General features: G+C 41.9%; 1 protein-coding gene across 2 annotated transcripts in view; it reads left to right on the plus strand.

The window, feature by feature from the left end:
- PPM1H (protein phosphatase, Mg2+/Mn2+ dependent 1H) overlaps positions 1 to 15,620 on the plus strand; it is a 244,476-nt gene that overhangs the window by 75,485 nt on the left and 153,371 nt on the right. For both annotated transcript variants that reach the window (XM_035002242.1, XM_035002243.1), the window contains exon 2: positions 14,620 to 14,785. In XM_035002242.1, the coding sequence (XP_034858133.1) occupies positions 14,620 to 14,785 (166 nt within the window). The remainder of the gene's footprint in view (positions 1 to 14,619; positions 14,786 to 15,620) is intronic.

Below are 15,620 nucleotides of genomic sequence, written 5' to 3' on the forward strand. Positions count from 1 at the left end.
TTCCTTCCTCATGCTCCTGGTTTTGCTATTAAAATTCATTCTAGCCATTTAGAGCCTATTTCTTGCTACAGCCAGGATTCTGGAACAATGAGATCTATTTTAATCTCTAGACTGAAATGCAGTAGGGAAGATCATCAGTTAACCTCATTTTGAATCTGTGGAATTTCTAACAATTCAAGACTTAAATAAGTCCCTCTGTGTTTCAGGCTCTTGGTTGGGAGTAGTGATTAGCTCTCAGTTGCTAAATTTCTAATAATGGAATATTCCACTGTCTCCTGATGATAAGTTTCAGAAATAGTTCCCTATATTAGTTTAACATTTATTCATAGTATACAGTTAAAAAATCTTCCCAACAACTTGGATTGGCTCAGTTCATAACAAGTTTAGGATATTCAGGTACTGAATGACCATTGGCTCTCAGAAGTGTATCTCAGTGCCTATTTTTGATCGTAATAGTCAAAATTTTGCCACCTTAAAAACAGTAGGGGGCGCTTGGGTGGCTCAGTCATTAACCATCTGCTTTCAGCTCAGGTCATGATCCCAGGATCCTGGGATCGAGCCCTGCATGGGGCTCCCTGCTCCGCAGGAAGCCTGCTTCTCCCTCTGCCACTCCCCCTGCTTGTGTTCCCTCTCTCGCTGTGTCTCTGTCAAATAAATAAAAATAAAAAATAAAAAAATGAATAGTTTCTCTTTTACTACTTAGAACAGGTACCTAGAGATTCTTGAGCTGTGATAAGCCTTTTTTTTTTTTTTAAAGATTTTATTCACTGAAGCATTTTATATTCATTCATAGTCTTAATTCACACAGCAGCTCAACTAAAGGAACTGAATTTTAGAAAGGTTAATTAACTTACCCAAGTCACACAGCTAGTAAATGGCAGAGCTAGGAAAGCAGTCCAAATTTCTGGTAATTTCCATGAGTGTAACAAGTGCACTACTTAGTGGTTACATTGTGGTTTTAAGAACTCCAATAAAGAAGTGCTTGTCAAGCAGCCTTAGGATGATGTGTTGGTTAAAATGAGTGTTGAAGGACAAGGGGGCATTTGTCAGACAAGAGGTTAAGATCATCCTAGGCAGAGGGAAAGGCATATATCAGGGAATTGTGCGCAACAGCACTACTTTCTGTAAAGCAATGGCTGTTTTTTTCATGGCAGAGAATAAGGAGGTGTGGGGAGAGCGGATGAGAGGAGGATGAGGATATGGATAAGGGCCAAATCATGAAGACTTAAGGAGTTTACATTTTCCCCTAAAATCTACATAGTCCATATGAAGGAATCAGAACATGGGAGAGACCTGGCCATATTCATGGCTGAGAAAGGTCAGTGTGGCCATGCTGTGCAGGATTGATTAGGGGAGGGGACAGTTAGGAGGTGTTTGTAGTGGAACTTGGCCTAAACTAAGTACTAGTTGTGACATACAGGCTGAGGGACTAGATGTGGGCAAGAGTATACTCAGATGCTAGGAGGACAGGGATGTTCCTTGGAATTCTTGGTCCCCTAAGACAGGAACAACAGAAGGAAGACTGCATTTGAGACGGGTAGGCAGCAGAAGGAAAGAGAAAATGAGGTTTGGGCAGCTTGAATGTGTGCAGTGTGCAAATGCAGAGTTCCCAACGGCATTCAGAAATACAGGTCAGACACACCAGAGATCTGTGCTGTAGATACGAATATGGCAGTGCTTAATGTTTAGGTCTTGAATGAAGCCTTGGGAATAGAGAAGATCTCCCAGGGAAAGTTTGGTAGGAAGAAAAGCAAGCCAAATGGAAGCCCCAGGGAACAGCAACATTTGAGGCTCATTTGCACACTCCCACATTAAAGGACTAGTTGGGGATAGGAAGTTTGAGTTAATCAAATTTCTGCTTGCCATATGGCTAGAGACCAAATACAGTTTACAAGGTATCACGGGATTGTCTTAGACAAGGACCACTCTAAAGCTATGTTCCATAATAGATAATTTTAGCTCTGAAAGCAGGTTAGATTTTACATTAACTGGAGTTGGGGATGGGGACAGATAGAGACTCAACAGTTGGAAAAGAAGGCTTAGAACCTTCTCATTCAGTGCAGACTTCCTCAGAGTGTCCCTGAACGGTGATCAGCCAGCTTTTGGACATTCCAGTGGAGGGAATTTCTGCTTTCTGACATAATTCACTGTGTTGCTGGGGAGCTTTACACTGATGACTTCAGAATTGTCTTTGTACTACTTCCAAGTCCCCCTTTGACCTCTGGAGTTTCCCTCCTGCATAGCAGTCTCAGTGTTGAGAGGGCACCATCTGGCCTGCCAAGGCCACCTGGGTCAGGCCTCACTGTTAATAGAGCATTACTATTGAGCAGGAACTTGGTTATAAAGTAGAGACCAGCAGTGGAGTTAAGATTCCACCTAGAGATGCATGAGGTTGGTTCTGTTTTATCAGCCACTTTGTTGCAGATGTTTGGGGCTCACTTTACATCCTGCTCCCAAGTTCATTAGCACTATAATTAAATAAATTTTTTCTTTGGAACAATTTTTCTTTGGAACATAGAGTTATTTTCCTTGAAGCCAGTTGATGGGAAGCCCCAATAAAAATATTTTAAGCTTTAAGAAACAAATAGGCTTAGAATTCACTTATTCTAGTGACCCCCATGGGATGTTATGGAGAAAAAAAGTTCATTTATTCATTCATTCAACTAACATTATTGAGTGCCTACTCCCTGCTATGTGACTTGAGATGGGGTAAAACAACTAACATCAATATATGGCATTATGGAGCATACCTCTTTGACTAATTGAGATATATTGGTAGCCCACCTTGTCCTTGTTATTCAAGGATGATACTGGGCATCCAATTTAATAGTTTACATCCTTGTCAGTGCATTTGTCTCCTTCAAGGCCATAGCAAAGTCTCATTGTACTTTCTAGAGAGCTTTTTGAGGGTGTAGAGATCAGTTTGCCTAAAATGACTCCTGTTGACCCTTGTGGGGGCCTCAAGGTTTAAACGTTTTTTGTTTTTGTTTTTTCCCTTGTAAATTAGGGAGGGTTGAAGTGTTAATGGGTCTAGGCACAAAGGTAAAAATGTTTGACCAGACAACAACCAGCTTTCAAAGGGCTACTCTTTGTATTCAGGCTTTAATCTGGAAATAAAACAGACTTTCTCTACAAATTAGTTAACAGGGATGAAGATTTTCCAAAGCAGATTATTTTCAATTAAAATAAAGTGTTTTGTATGTTTTTTTTAAACAATGACTTAAGTAATGAGTGGGAATTTAATTATTGCTGTTAATGTACATTTGCAGTACATTGCTTGCCTCGGAAAAGGAATGTTGGTGTGCTGAAATCATGGGACATGTCACAATTCCTTCTTGCAATACCTGTGTTCTATTTATAAGCTGTTGTGCAACTAATTACAAGAGCTTCGTTTGTGTGAACACAATACATCATTTAAAACCTCAGTTGCTAGGAGAAAATGCCAGAACAGCTTGTCTAGGATGTTTAACTGAATCGTTTTGCATAGGATATATTGATGGGGCCAACAAAATGAGGATAATGACACACCTTTCTCGTGTGTAGGGTTACAAGTATTAACTAAGTTGTTGGGTGTAAAGCTCATAAACAGCTGTTTTCTGACAGTCACACAACCACCCTGAGAGGAAAGTACTGCTCATTGTCCCATCTTACTGATGAGAAGCTGAGGCATAGGGAGATAAAGTGAAAGTCACACAGGTACTTACTGGCTGATCGAAGCATTAAGACCTGGGGAATCTGGCTCCAGAGTCTGCTCTTAACTGCCTCCCAAATTTTTAGCATATAGAAACCTGTTTGCTTGCCCTTCTTGGCATTTCCTGCTCTGTTGTGTGTCGAGGCAGCTCAGCCTGTGCATTTGAGGATAGGTGGACGAGTGGCCTTCCCCTCTCATATAAGAGCACATTTTAAAAGATCTTTTCTAAAACCAGGACTCAGAATTCTCAGGTTAAGAGTTTCATCCTTCTTACCACCAAACAACCCTCTTCTGTATAAAAATATTGTTCTTGTGTTGCCTTAAGGTTAAAAAGGAAGATAAGGGAGCTCTGGATTGCCCAGAACTTTGTTTATCCCAGAGCAAGGGAAAAGTCAAGATTGTATCAAGTTTATGAGGAAACTGCTAATTAAAAAGTTATATATTTTATTTGATGTCTGTTGAGATTAGTGTTTTTATCTTTTGGTTTCATTTTGTCAATTTAAACCTTTTTGAAATGCACACTTTTAAATTACACTTTTGAGATTGAGTTTCATTTTGTTTTGAAAAAAATGCATTTTTTCAAAATGCATTTCTTTGACATTGGTGATAGTTCTGATATATCTGGTAAATAAAGAAAGGAAGCCTTTAGAAATAGTAGCTTCAGGCACATTGCTTTTTTTTTTTTTTCTTTAATTGCCAACAAATCTTCTGCAAGTAATACTGTTCTAAACTGGATTTATTTAATGCAGAATCTCCAAACCTGATATCCGTTTTGGGTAGGTTTTATTTTCTTCTCATTTGACCCCAACAGAGCGGCACTGTGGCCTTGAATGGGAATTGCTCCAGCATCTGACAGGCCGCAGACTTCCTTATTTAAATGGGGGAAGTTGGACTTTGGTGGTATTAATGGTTTTGCCAAAAAGATCTGGTGAATAATGGAAAGGAAATGCCCAACAGCAGCTTTCTGGTTTTTATCTTTGCTTTGTTGAAAGTTCATTTCTAAACAGTCAATATGAAGAAGAAAACATTGATATGTATGTGAGGAGATCTATGTGACAAAACCATAGCTTCTTTTGATCTTGAGTGTTTGCTCTTTAATCTTTGGTTATTGAATTATATTGGTGAGGGAGATAGAAGCTAACGATGGCTCTCAAATGCTAGGAGCAAAGTATATCCAAAGCTAATGTTACTAATAACACCAAGATGCACACGAAATTCTATCCAAATCGATAGCTCTCTTCTCTGCTTCACTTCCGTATTACATGTAATAATACAAAATCGTCAGTATTCGACTGTTTTTGACCTACAGCAATTTTAGACCATTCAGTCGAATAGTTATTAAGTTCAGGAGTAAGCACACATTTTCTATAAAAGGTATAGATTGTAAATAATATATATAGGCTTTGCAGGCAGTCTCTGTCGAAACTATGAACTGCCGTTGTACCTGGAAAGCCACGATTAACAAATTTGTAAATGAATGAACATGGGTGTATTCCAGTAAAACAGTAAAACTACTGACACTGAAATTTGAACTTAATATTAATTTTCACCGGTCACAAAACATTCTTATGATTTTTACCCCCGTCACATGTATAAAAATGTAAAAGCCATTCTTGGGGGCCATACAAAACAAAGCAGTGGCCCAGGTTTGGCCTGAGGGCCATAGTTTGTGGGACCCCTTGTTAAGCCAACGTGGGCTGCCACTGCCTCTATAATTTCTGGTACCAAGAATTTTCTGTTCACTGACCCTAAAGCAATTTCATTATCTCCTCCTCCAGCACTCCCCACCCCCAAGTCTTCTCCTCTCCGTTCATAATCGGTATACCTGGTCTGCTCATTCCGCCAGTGGAAACCTGAGAGTCCTCCTCTTTGCTCCTTTCTCCCCCATGACCCCTGTCCAACAGGTCTTCCTGGGAATTCTTGGGTCTTTCACCTCCTCTGAAACCCTCACTTCTACCCAGCGCCAGTGCTTGATTCATGACCCCTTGGTCACCTACACTATTGTAAGAGACCCTGGCTGATCACTTCCCCTTTGTCATTTATCCTGTATAAACCATCCTCCATTAAGCCACTAATGTTATTTTCCTAAGTAGTTTTGATCATATGAATCCTTTGTTTAAACAGTCTTAGATTCTTCCTGTGGGTCATAAATTCTGTAGGATAAAGTTCCATAGAATTTCATGGTCTGGTTCTGATGTAGCTCCCTCAGCAAACCTATACCCAGGCCACACCCAAACCCTCTTTATAAAGTTTACATCACTCTCTGCTTTCACAGGCTGTTCCTCTGCCTGGAGAGCCTTTTCTTGTCTTTTCTCTGATTGTTGATTTTCTCCTTCATTCCATAAGGCTGAACTCACTCAGATGCCACCTCCTCTGTGATACTTTACCTGACTCTTTTGTTGCAGAGTTGTCTCCTCTTCTGTATGCTCAGATCCCTTGTGACACACACCTTGATATGGCATGAATCTGAGCAAACTGTAGTTATTTGTAAGGAGGTATCCCAACTACAGATGACTGTGGGCTCCTTGAGAGTGGAGACCACATCCTAGTCTTCTTGGTTCATCCCCATGTGGTTATACAGTAAATATTTTTAAAGTAATGGTTTCGATCAGTATACTATGTATCTAATAATTTTCTTGGTTTACTTATTAAGTCCCAGAGATCTGGATGCAGTGTTGCAGAATCAAATGCCTTGGGGCCAGGCTGGTTACTTGAGTGGCACAAGTAGAGTGAGGTCTGGGGTGAGCTTGAGAGGATATGTCCTACCTCTGACTGTTGTCACAGGAGACTGTGACAGGTGTATAACCTGATGTACTGTTTTTCAAGAGAAAAAGGAAAATGAAGATTTTAATGTAAATATCCTAATTTTTCAATATTGGCAACTAGTTCACTTTTTTTTTTTTTTTTAAGATTTTAGAGAGAGAGCGAAAGAGAGAGCGTGAGCTGGGGGGAGAGGGAGAAGCAGGCTCCCTGCTGAGCAGGGAGTCAGACTCGGGGCTCAATCCCAGGACTCCAGGATAATGATCATGACCCAAGCCGAAGGCAGACGCTTAACTGACTGAGCCACCCAGGCACTCCTACTAGTTCACTTTTTAAAAAACATTTTGTGTGCAAAAATTTAAAACATTTAAAAATAGTAACCTCTCTGGGGGCTGAATGTGAGATCCCATTTAGCATCCCTTGATTGGTCACATCCCTTCATGACAGACAGAGCCTGGGAACCAGAGGTGTGAGGTTGCCTGCTGGAAAAGATGTGCATGTATGTGCTCTTTCCCATCTGTGTTTATCTTCCTTCTTGACACCTGTCTCCTCCATGTGTTGGTGCTTAGTCACCTTCCAGAAGGGGAGAGCCTAACACCCCAGAAAATTCCACTTCCTGACATCCTTTTTCCTCCCTGGTAACACCTGACTGACTGTTAACTGAATGGGCTTGGATGACCTCCTGTTCTCCATCCTACCCAGAAGTGGCTGAAACCATCTGGGAGAAGCTATTATTCTTTTTTTTTTTTTAAGATTTTATTTATTTATTCATGAGAGATAGAGAGAGAGAGAGGCAGAGGCAGAGGGAGAAGCAGGCTTCCCGCGGAGCAGGGAGCCCGATGCGGGACTCGATCCCAGGATCCTGGGATCATGACCTGAGCCGAAGGCAGACGCTTAACCGACTGAGCCACCCAGACGTCCCGAGAAGCTATTATTCTTGATGGATGTTCTGGCTGTTTTTGCTGATGGCTGTTACCAAGGCTTAGCTTCATGGTCAGAACCATGGTTTTTTAGTATACCAAGAATGAGAGGTTGTTAACTCCCTTGGAGCTAGGAATTAAGTTGCCTTTTTTTTTTTTTCCAGCTTATTTGGGAGGGCAGTAACCACTTCAGAGAGTCACATGAAACATTGCCTAGGAGGTTACTTAGAAAAGAGAATTTTAGGGGCGCCTGGGTGGCTCAGTCGGTTAAGCGTCTGCTTTCGGCTCAGGTCATGATCCCAGGGTCCTGGGATCGAGCCCCACATCGGGCTCCCTGCTCAGTGGGGAGCCTGCTTCTCCCTCTGCCTGCCGCTCCCCCTGCCTGTGCTCTCTATCTCTGTCAAATAAATAAATAAAATCTTAAAAAAAAGAAAGAATTTTAATAATCAATAGTTGTATTTGGTCTTCCATAAATGATTCATTTCCATTCCCTCCCCCTACAGCCTTTTTGCTGTCTGCTTCTCAATTATATATGAATCAGCAATATCTCACTTCACCTGATGGCCTTTATAAACTACTTCTTCCTTCTTAGCCAGTGTAATTACTCTCCTTAGCAGTAGTAACACTAGTGTGAACTGTTTAGCCTAAACTGTTCAGGCCTTTATTTCTTTTAAAAACAAAGCAATATAGGGGCGCCTGGGTGGCTCAGTCGTTAAGTGTCTGCCTTCAGCTCAGGTCATGATCCCAGGGTCCTGGGATCGAGCCCCGCATCGGGCTCCCTGCTCAGCGGGAAGCCTGCTTCTCCCTCTCCCACTCCCTCTGCTTGTGTTCCCTCTCTCACTGTGTCTCTCTGTCAAATAAATAAAATCTTTAAAAAAAAACCAAAGCAATATAATAATAACAACCAAGCCGAATTCTGTATTTGGTCATCTTCTGTGGGCTCTGCAACCTGAGCTTTTGAATCCAGGAGCCTGGGGATCCAGAAATGGCATCTGTGGGCAGGTCTAGATGGGAATCTAGACGCAGCACAGTCATGACCCTGTGAGTCCTTCCCTGTGTACAGAACACTCTTGCATGTGGCTTCATTGTGGCAATAATTTTGAGAAGAGGGCTCAAAGGAGCAGATGTCCTTGCTCAAGGTCCCTGTTCTGGGGGTGTCATGCAATGCCACTTGAAGGCTCTGGATGGGTGGAGGTGGCCATGTGTCCTTGAGGCAGGCAGAGGGATGCTGAAGGGGAAGGAGGGGAAGCATCTCCTCAGATTTTCACAACTGCATCAGGTCCCTTGGGCCCAACAGAAGAAAGAGCTAGCTTTGTCTTGGATCTAATATTAATAATATATCCTGAGTGCTCACTGGGTACCAGACACTGTTAAATACTTTCCATGCTGGGGCACTTAATTCTCATGCTCTGCTATGATCAGAGAGGACTACTATCCCCATTTTAAAGAGAGAAAGTAACTTGCCCAAGAACACACAGCTAGGACCAGTAATTAGCGGGGACCAGGTTTGGACTCGGTCTTTCTAACCATTGTCCCTGTTGTGACGTCTCAGGAGTGTATGGGCAGGGAGGACGTTGGTGAGGAGGGAGTTGACAGCCGTCCCGTACTAGCACTGTAAGTGAATCCTTCAAAGAAGATGTCAGCTGGGACTCTCCTCTGTTGATTGAATTTGTAAATCCTTTTGAAAATGGTTCCATTGCTTGTTCTCTGGGCCTGTGTCCTTCGTGACAGGGCTCATGACTTGAGTATACTTGGAGTATTTGTCTGAATTTAGTAATAGGGACCTGTTCTCTGTGTCATATTATCTGATAAGTGTCCTTGTCAAGATTTTGAGCAGATGATAAGACAGATAACTTGATAATTTAACAGCTGCAATTAAAACGAGGACTTTACTGCTGAAAATCAATTGAGTTTTTAAAAATTTGTGACGTGGAGTATTTCACAAACAGAAAGAAGGAAAACAAGTTTCTTAAGCATATGACGGTGGCACAGAATGAATCATTTGCTCTTTTTAAATAGGTTCTGCTATTGCCGTGGTCTCATGGTCACGTTCATGCCTGGTACTCAGGTCATAGCTTCAAGCTGTGTCTGATACACACACAGGATTTCTGACTTCCAAGTCCTTCAGATTCTGTGTGTACCTGTTTTTACAAGAGGGAGAAATTTAGGTGTTTTGGTACAATTGAAGGTAGACAAAGTCCTAAAATGAATTTAACTAATCACATGTCTCTCTCTTGAGGCAAATATGCCGTGGTTTTCTAAGAGATGAAAGAATTGGATGTAAACTCTTCATATTGAGGAGACAGTAGCCATTCTTCCCATTCGTCCTCCAACAATTCTCCCACCTGAATTTTAATCCTAACTTAAAATTTTTCCAATTCTTTATAGATGACCAGAAATCCCCCCTCACCAACACACACATAACTTGGCAACTCCTAGAATTTAATCCACGAAGTACTGCTCAAGAACTTAGGTTTGTAGAAGTTATGTAGGTTGGCTGAACACTTGGCCATCCACTAGCTGTGATTTAACCTTTAAAAAGAACAACGGTGGTGGCTAACTCACAGCGCTGACAGGAGGCTTGAATGAGTTAATTACTACATGTAAAATGCTAACAACAGTCCCTGGCACATAGTTCATTCTCAACAGATGTGAGATACTATTATTACTCCACATCTCTGGAAGTAGCAGAGTTGATTTCTGTTTTTCGTTCCCTCATTCAGCAAAATTTGTTGAGCACCTGCTGTGTGCTGTGTTCTGGGGAGAGAGCCCATGTTCTTAATTGCTATGCTTTACTGCCTCCAGTTCAATTCCAAGGAAGATAGTTTCCCTCTTTGTAGGCAATTGGAAAATAAGTCACTAAAGATAGGACAGTTCATGGTCCACCAGCATTTTGTTTTTAAGTCTTCAAAATAAGCATCATGCTAAGATAAAGAATGCACATCTTAAAGTCATTCCTCTTGATCTCAAGATAGTGCTGACTTCATGCTGGAGCAGAAGACAAGAAGTGAATGTAGTTACTGATTCAGCTGCTTAGAGTAAATAAAATTATTGAATCTATTAATAGCGTGATGCTCTGCTCAGGGAAACAAAGTGTTTCTCAGTTTACTCTTAGAGGAATTAAAGGTTTCATTTACGTTTTGTAAGCAGATCATTTGCCTTTGAAGAACAAAATAAAATATTTAAGTTGATAGAGGCCGAGCTTTTTAAAGCCAAAGTAAGCTAAGAAGAACCAGGTCTTTCTACTAAAGCTGTGTGGAGTAAGGAATTTGAAAGGATATAAAATATGGGACAAGAATTGTGTGTGTGTGTGTGTGTGTGTGTGTTTTTAAAGGCAGTGGCTTTAAATTAATGTGACTTTAACATCAGAGTAATAATCAGATATCTGACCAAACAGGCTTCCTGGGTTGGGGCTGCTGTCTCCCCATCAGGGCGACATTTCTGACTTTTTGATATTTCATTAGTGTCATTCACAAGCTGTATTCAACCTGAAATGGCAAAGGAAGGCCACCAGTGATTGTTCTGCCACAGTTCGCTGGCTTTGATGAGTCATTGCAGTACAGCCCTCTGAACCAAGTGCCGATAAGAATAGATACACAATAGGAAAATAAAACAACTGAGAGCTGAAGCAGAAATCGCTGGGAGCTCAGAAGTATGTCCACGGCTGTGCCGTATTTAGCTGCGTGACCTCATGCACGTCAGAGTCCTCCAGGGCCCCAGGCTGCTCGTGCATAAAAGAAAGTTTCTAAGGTTTCTTGCTGAAGTTAGGTCAACTTCGGAGTTCAATATCCACTGAGAGAGAGAGAGAGAGGAGGTAAGGCCCTTTCAGGTGACCGCGATTCAGCAGTTATGTAATTACAGTAGCTTTGTTGACCGGTGGACAACAGCAGATGAGTCAGCCTGCCGTGTAGCTATCGGAGACCAGTGATGCTTTTTTTGTTACAAAAAGACTTGACGACAGCACAAGTTTAGGTGCCAGTGGTCAGGGTGATGCCAAGTTCCAGAAATAGCAGCTAGGATGTTGTACAGAGGACAGTAGGGAGGCGACGGTGGTCACCAATTGGTTTTCCCAGCCAGACCTCACTTCCGCTTTCCGTGGGGAAGCTGTTCCTGTGAGAGGCATGGGGGGTGTATTGTCCCCAGCCGGCCAGCAGCCCACCCCTCACGTGTCGCTTGGGAAGTCACTACCAGTGACTGAGAAGAGGCAGGTGGTATTTCAGACCGCCTTTGTCTGCCTGGTTTGGTTCTCCAAGGGTCGATGCGAGAGCCGCAAACCGCTGGATGAAACGTGGACTCAAGACCGGCAGATCTGAACCATCCATCCCTCATCCTCCCTCTGAGCCCTTTCTCCACTCGTTACAGAAGAGGGAGCTTATTCCCATTTCTCTCAGGCCTGGTACTGAGCTCCCCAATCTGCTTATTCTGTGCCTCCCCACACGGTTCAGCTTGGCCCACCACAGACAGTGCAAGTCCCCACGTGTAATAGGAAGAGGTTGGGTTGGGTAGGGGTAGGGGGGTCTTTCTGCATCCTAGCTGCACCACTTCTTGGCTGTGAAACCTGGACTAATTTATTTAGCTCAGGTGGTAAGTGTGGTAGTATTAATAGTCTTCATGCAGGTAGCCACACGGTAACTTAAACCATATGAAATTACATTTTAACTTAAACCATATGAAAATATCTCCTCCTTGAAGGAGAGAGAGTGAAGGTGGGGCAGAAAACTAGGCCTTGATCTCTCCCAGCCCCAACCCTCCATTAGCAAGAGTGTGTCATAAACACCAGAGGCAGATTTGACCTCATAGAGGTCACAAGGATCCCCACCTCTCTGCTCAGGCCCCTAGGACAATGAGTTTCAAACTCTGTAAGCAACAATCAACTTTTTAAAAATCTTACACCAAAGTGTAATACGTAAAAGGAGTAAAAGTAGGCTTTTGTGTATAAACATATGCTTAGGTTGAAATTTATAATAAACCCACTAAGGATTATGAAGCAGTTTTGATTAACCCAAAAATTTGAAATAAAGGTGATAATAGATGACAGGTGTGGTCTTTTTCATATAACATATAGGTAAGTAATTGTAAATGATAAATTTTTAAAAAAATTTCTCCTTCCAATCAAGTGATAGCAGTCAATTAAAGAGAAAAGATAGAAGGCATATTTTGCCAAAGCTGCCTGAATATATAGACCATGGACATTTCTGTGTTCATGTGTAACAGATGGGAATGAACTTCTAAATTATTGCATTTTTTTCCAAAATGATGTACATTTAAAAAATAAATTTAAAATAAATGTTAAGGGGCACCTGGGTGGCTCAGTCGGTTAAGCGTCTGCCTTCGGCTCAGGTTCAGGTCATGATCTCCAGGTCCTGGGATTGCCCCCCTCCCAGGGCTCCCTGCTCAGCAGGGAGTCTGCTTCTCCTTCTCCCTCTGCTGCTCCCCCCCTGGCTCATGTGTGCTCGCACTCTCTCTCTCTCTCTCTCTCTCTCTCGTTCACTCTCTCTCAAATGAATAAATCTTTTTTAAAAAAAATGAAGTAAATGTTAAAACATCTGAAATATGTCCATACACTCCCAAGGTTTGGCAGAAGGATGCTCGAAACATACTCCCTTAGATCTTGGGTCACTCGGATCCCTATTTGCTCTCTGTTTCCTGTTTGGTTGTGGCGAGTGTTCATTGGCTTATGGAAATCTACACAGTTTTCAATACTGAGAGCCATTTGATACAAAAAAATGGTTAAATCTGGATAAGATCTGCAGTCTGATTAACAATTTTTCATCAGTGTCAGTTGCTTGTTGTGATATTCTACTATAGGGATGTCAAATAATACAGTTGGGGGAAGGTGCATGAAACTCTGCAATGTGTTGCAGTTTACTCTGAGTCTATAATTATTTCAGAATTCAAAAATAAAAAAATTATTTGGAAAGGATTATCTTATACTTAGGATTACAATCAGCTTGATAGAGTGGTGTACACATCACACTTACAGAATGGATTCCAGATTTCCAGCTGTCTCACCTTAAAAAAAAAAAAAAGCATCTTTTCTTTCCTTGCCACTGAGTTCTGTTCCCCACCCCTCTACATTCCTTCTATTACCTACTGTAACACTGTTGAAGTTTTGAAAAGAAAAGGGGGGGAAATCGGAGGGGAAGATGAACCATGAGAGACTATGGACTCTGAGAAACAAACTGAGGGTTCTAGAGGGGAGGGGGTGGGGGGATGGGTTAGCCTGGTGATGGGTATTGAGGAGGGCACATTCTGCATGGAGCACTGGGTGTTAAACGCAGTGAATCATGGAACACTGCATCAAAAACTAATGATGTATGGTGATTAACATAACATAATAAAATAAAATTTAAAAACGGGTAAAACAAAACAAAACAAAAAAGAAAACACAGCCAATGGCAAATTAAAGAGAGCTCTCTTGGGAAATCTATTTTAGCTGCTAATTAATTAATTAGAAAATGATGCTGAAACCCAAGAGTTCACCTGCAGTCACCTGATACAGAAAAGGTAGACGAATGATGTGGCATGTTCTTCTCATGCATTCCTATGCTTAAAACAGTAATTAGGTCAAAGCATTATCAACATGTTATAATACCATATGGTCACATGTCCAAATCAGAGTGCCCTATAGCCTAATGTAATGGTGCAATGTGATGAATATTATTCTATAGGAGAAAAAATGAAGGATTAAAGATAATTTAAAAAGAATATACCTTTGATGCACTCACTTCTCTGTGAGTAAAGTAAAAGTGGGCACGGCGGTAGTGAAATGTGGTTCTCTGTTCTCTTGGATTTTACAGTGTGCTGTAAATTGCTGCACTACCTTATTCTTTGATAAGATTGATGGTGGGTTTTGCGCTTTATCACTTGGAGAAATGCAGCAGAATTCCGCCCCCCCCCCCCCACAGCCTTCCCATCTGTCTTCATGGTAATTGCCAGAATAGTGATTGTCTCCTGTGTTTTGACCAAAATGGATTGGTGGGGTTGCTCACAGCTGTCAGACACCTGTGAAGGTGAGCCGGGCTTGAAATAGTGCTTTAGGAAATGTTTTAATGTGTTCTAATATAATTCCATTTTAGAAAAATTAGTTTACTCGGGAACATAAAATACCAAGACCACAGGGTCCTGTGCACTAGGTAGGGCTTTAGTTTCGTGCCAGTTGTGGAGACTGCCTAGGCTGACCCTTGAGTCTGAGCTCTGAGCCTTCCAGAAATTTCTGTCTGACCACTCTCCTGGCTTCTTCTGCAGGGTTATCAATGCTGGGAAGAGCACACATAATGAAGACCAAGCCAGCTGTGAGGTCCTCACTGTGAAGAAGAAAGCAGGGGCCATTACCTCAACCCCGAACAGGAACTCGGCTAAGAGACGGTCCTCCCTTCCCAATGGGGAGGGGCTGCAACTGAAGGAGAACTCGGTAAGACCCTCCTTCACCCTCAGTTCTCAGGTGAGAGGCATATGGGCACCCTGGCCCCCCAAGGTGCTAGAGCTGAATCCTGGTCTGTAATGGGAGAGTAAAAAGCAGTGTCCCCAGAGTTAGTGGAGCGGCCCATCTCTACTCACAGTATCACACAGTCAAAGCTGTGTGTAAAGTCAAACACATGTGTGAAGAGCTGGTGTTGATTAAATTCTTAACACTTAGAGTAAATAAAACACCCACATCATATATAGATTCTGTTGAGATACAATATATATACTGTTTGGTGGTTGTGAAGGAGACGGTCTCCGGAAGCCTCTCCTGAGGGATGGAAGGAACTCTAGCCATTGGCTTGCAGCCCTGCCATGACTTTGCCCCCTTCTTCCACTTGCCTGTCTGTTAGAGTTGTCTAGTGGGAGCCTCTGCCTGATGCTCTTCCAAATTAATCCTTGTTTCAGTTGGCCCAAAGCCCTTGCATCCCGTGGGGCAGCCCTGCAGACTGAATGCCTTGTTGACAAGCCACAAAGCGTTTCTCCTCTCTTCAGTTTCTGGAGAAGAAAGCAGACATCCTCAGAAAGTTCTGAAGAAGCATTCAGAAAAGTATAGGGAGTAATTGGTATTGGTAATTGGTATTATTTAGCTTACAGAAAAGAAACATTGAATGAGATGATCCAAATGTGACTTTTTATTCTAATAATCTTGAGGATATTTTTGTATATACATTTTTATAGGATTGGAAAGGATCCAGGAATCTTTTCTTAGTGTAGGAAATAGTATCTCATTGCATTTATGCGCAGGGAATAAGAGTACTGATATATTTTGTTCATACTAGTTC

The sequence above is a fragment of the Mirounga leonina genome, unplaced genomic scaffold (genome assembly GCF_011800145.1).
Source record: "Mirounga leonina isolate KUSES-001 unplaced genomic scaffold, KU_Mleo_1.0 Mir_126, whole genome shotgun sequence".
NCBI lineage: Eukaryota > Metazoa > Chordata > Mammalia > Carnivora > Phocidae > Mirounga > Mirounga leonina.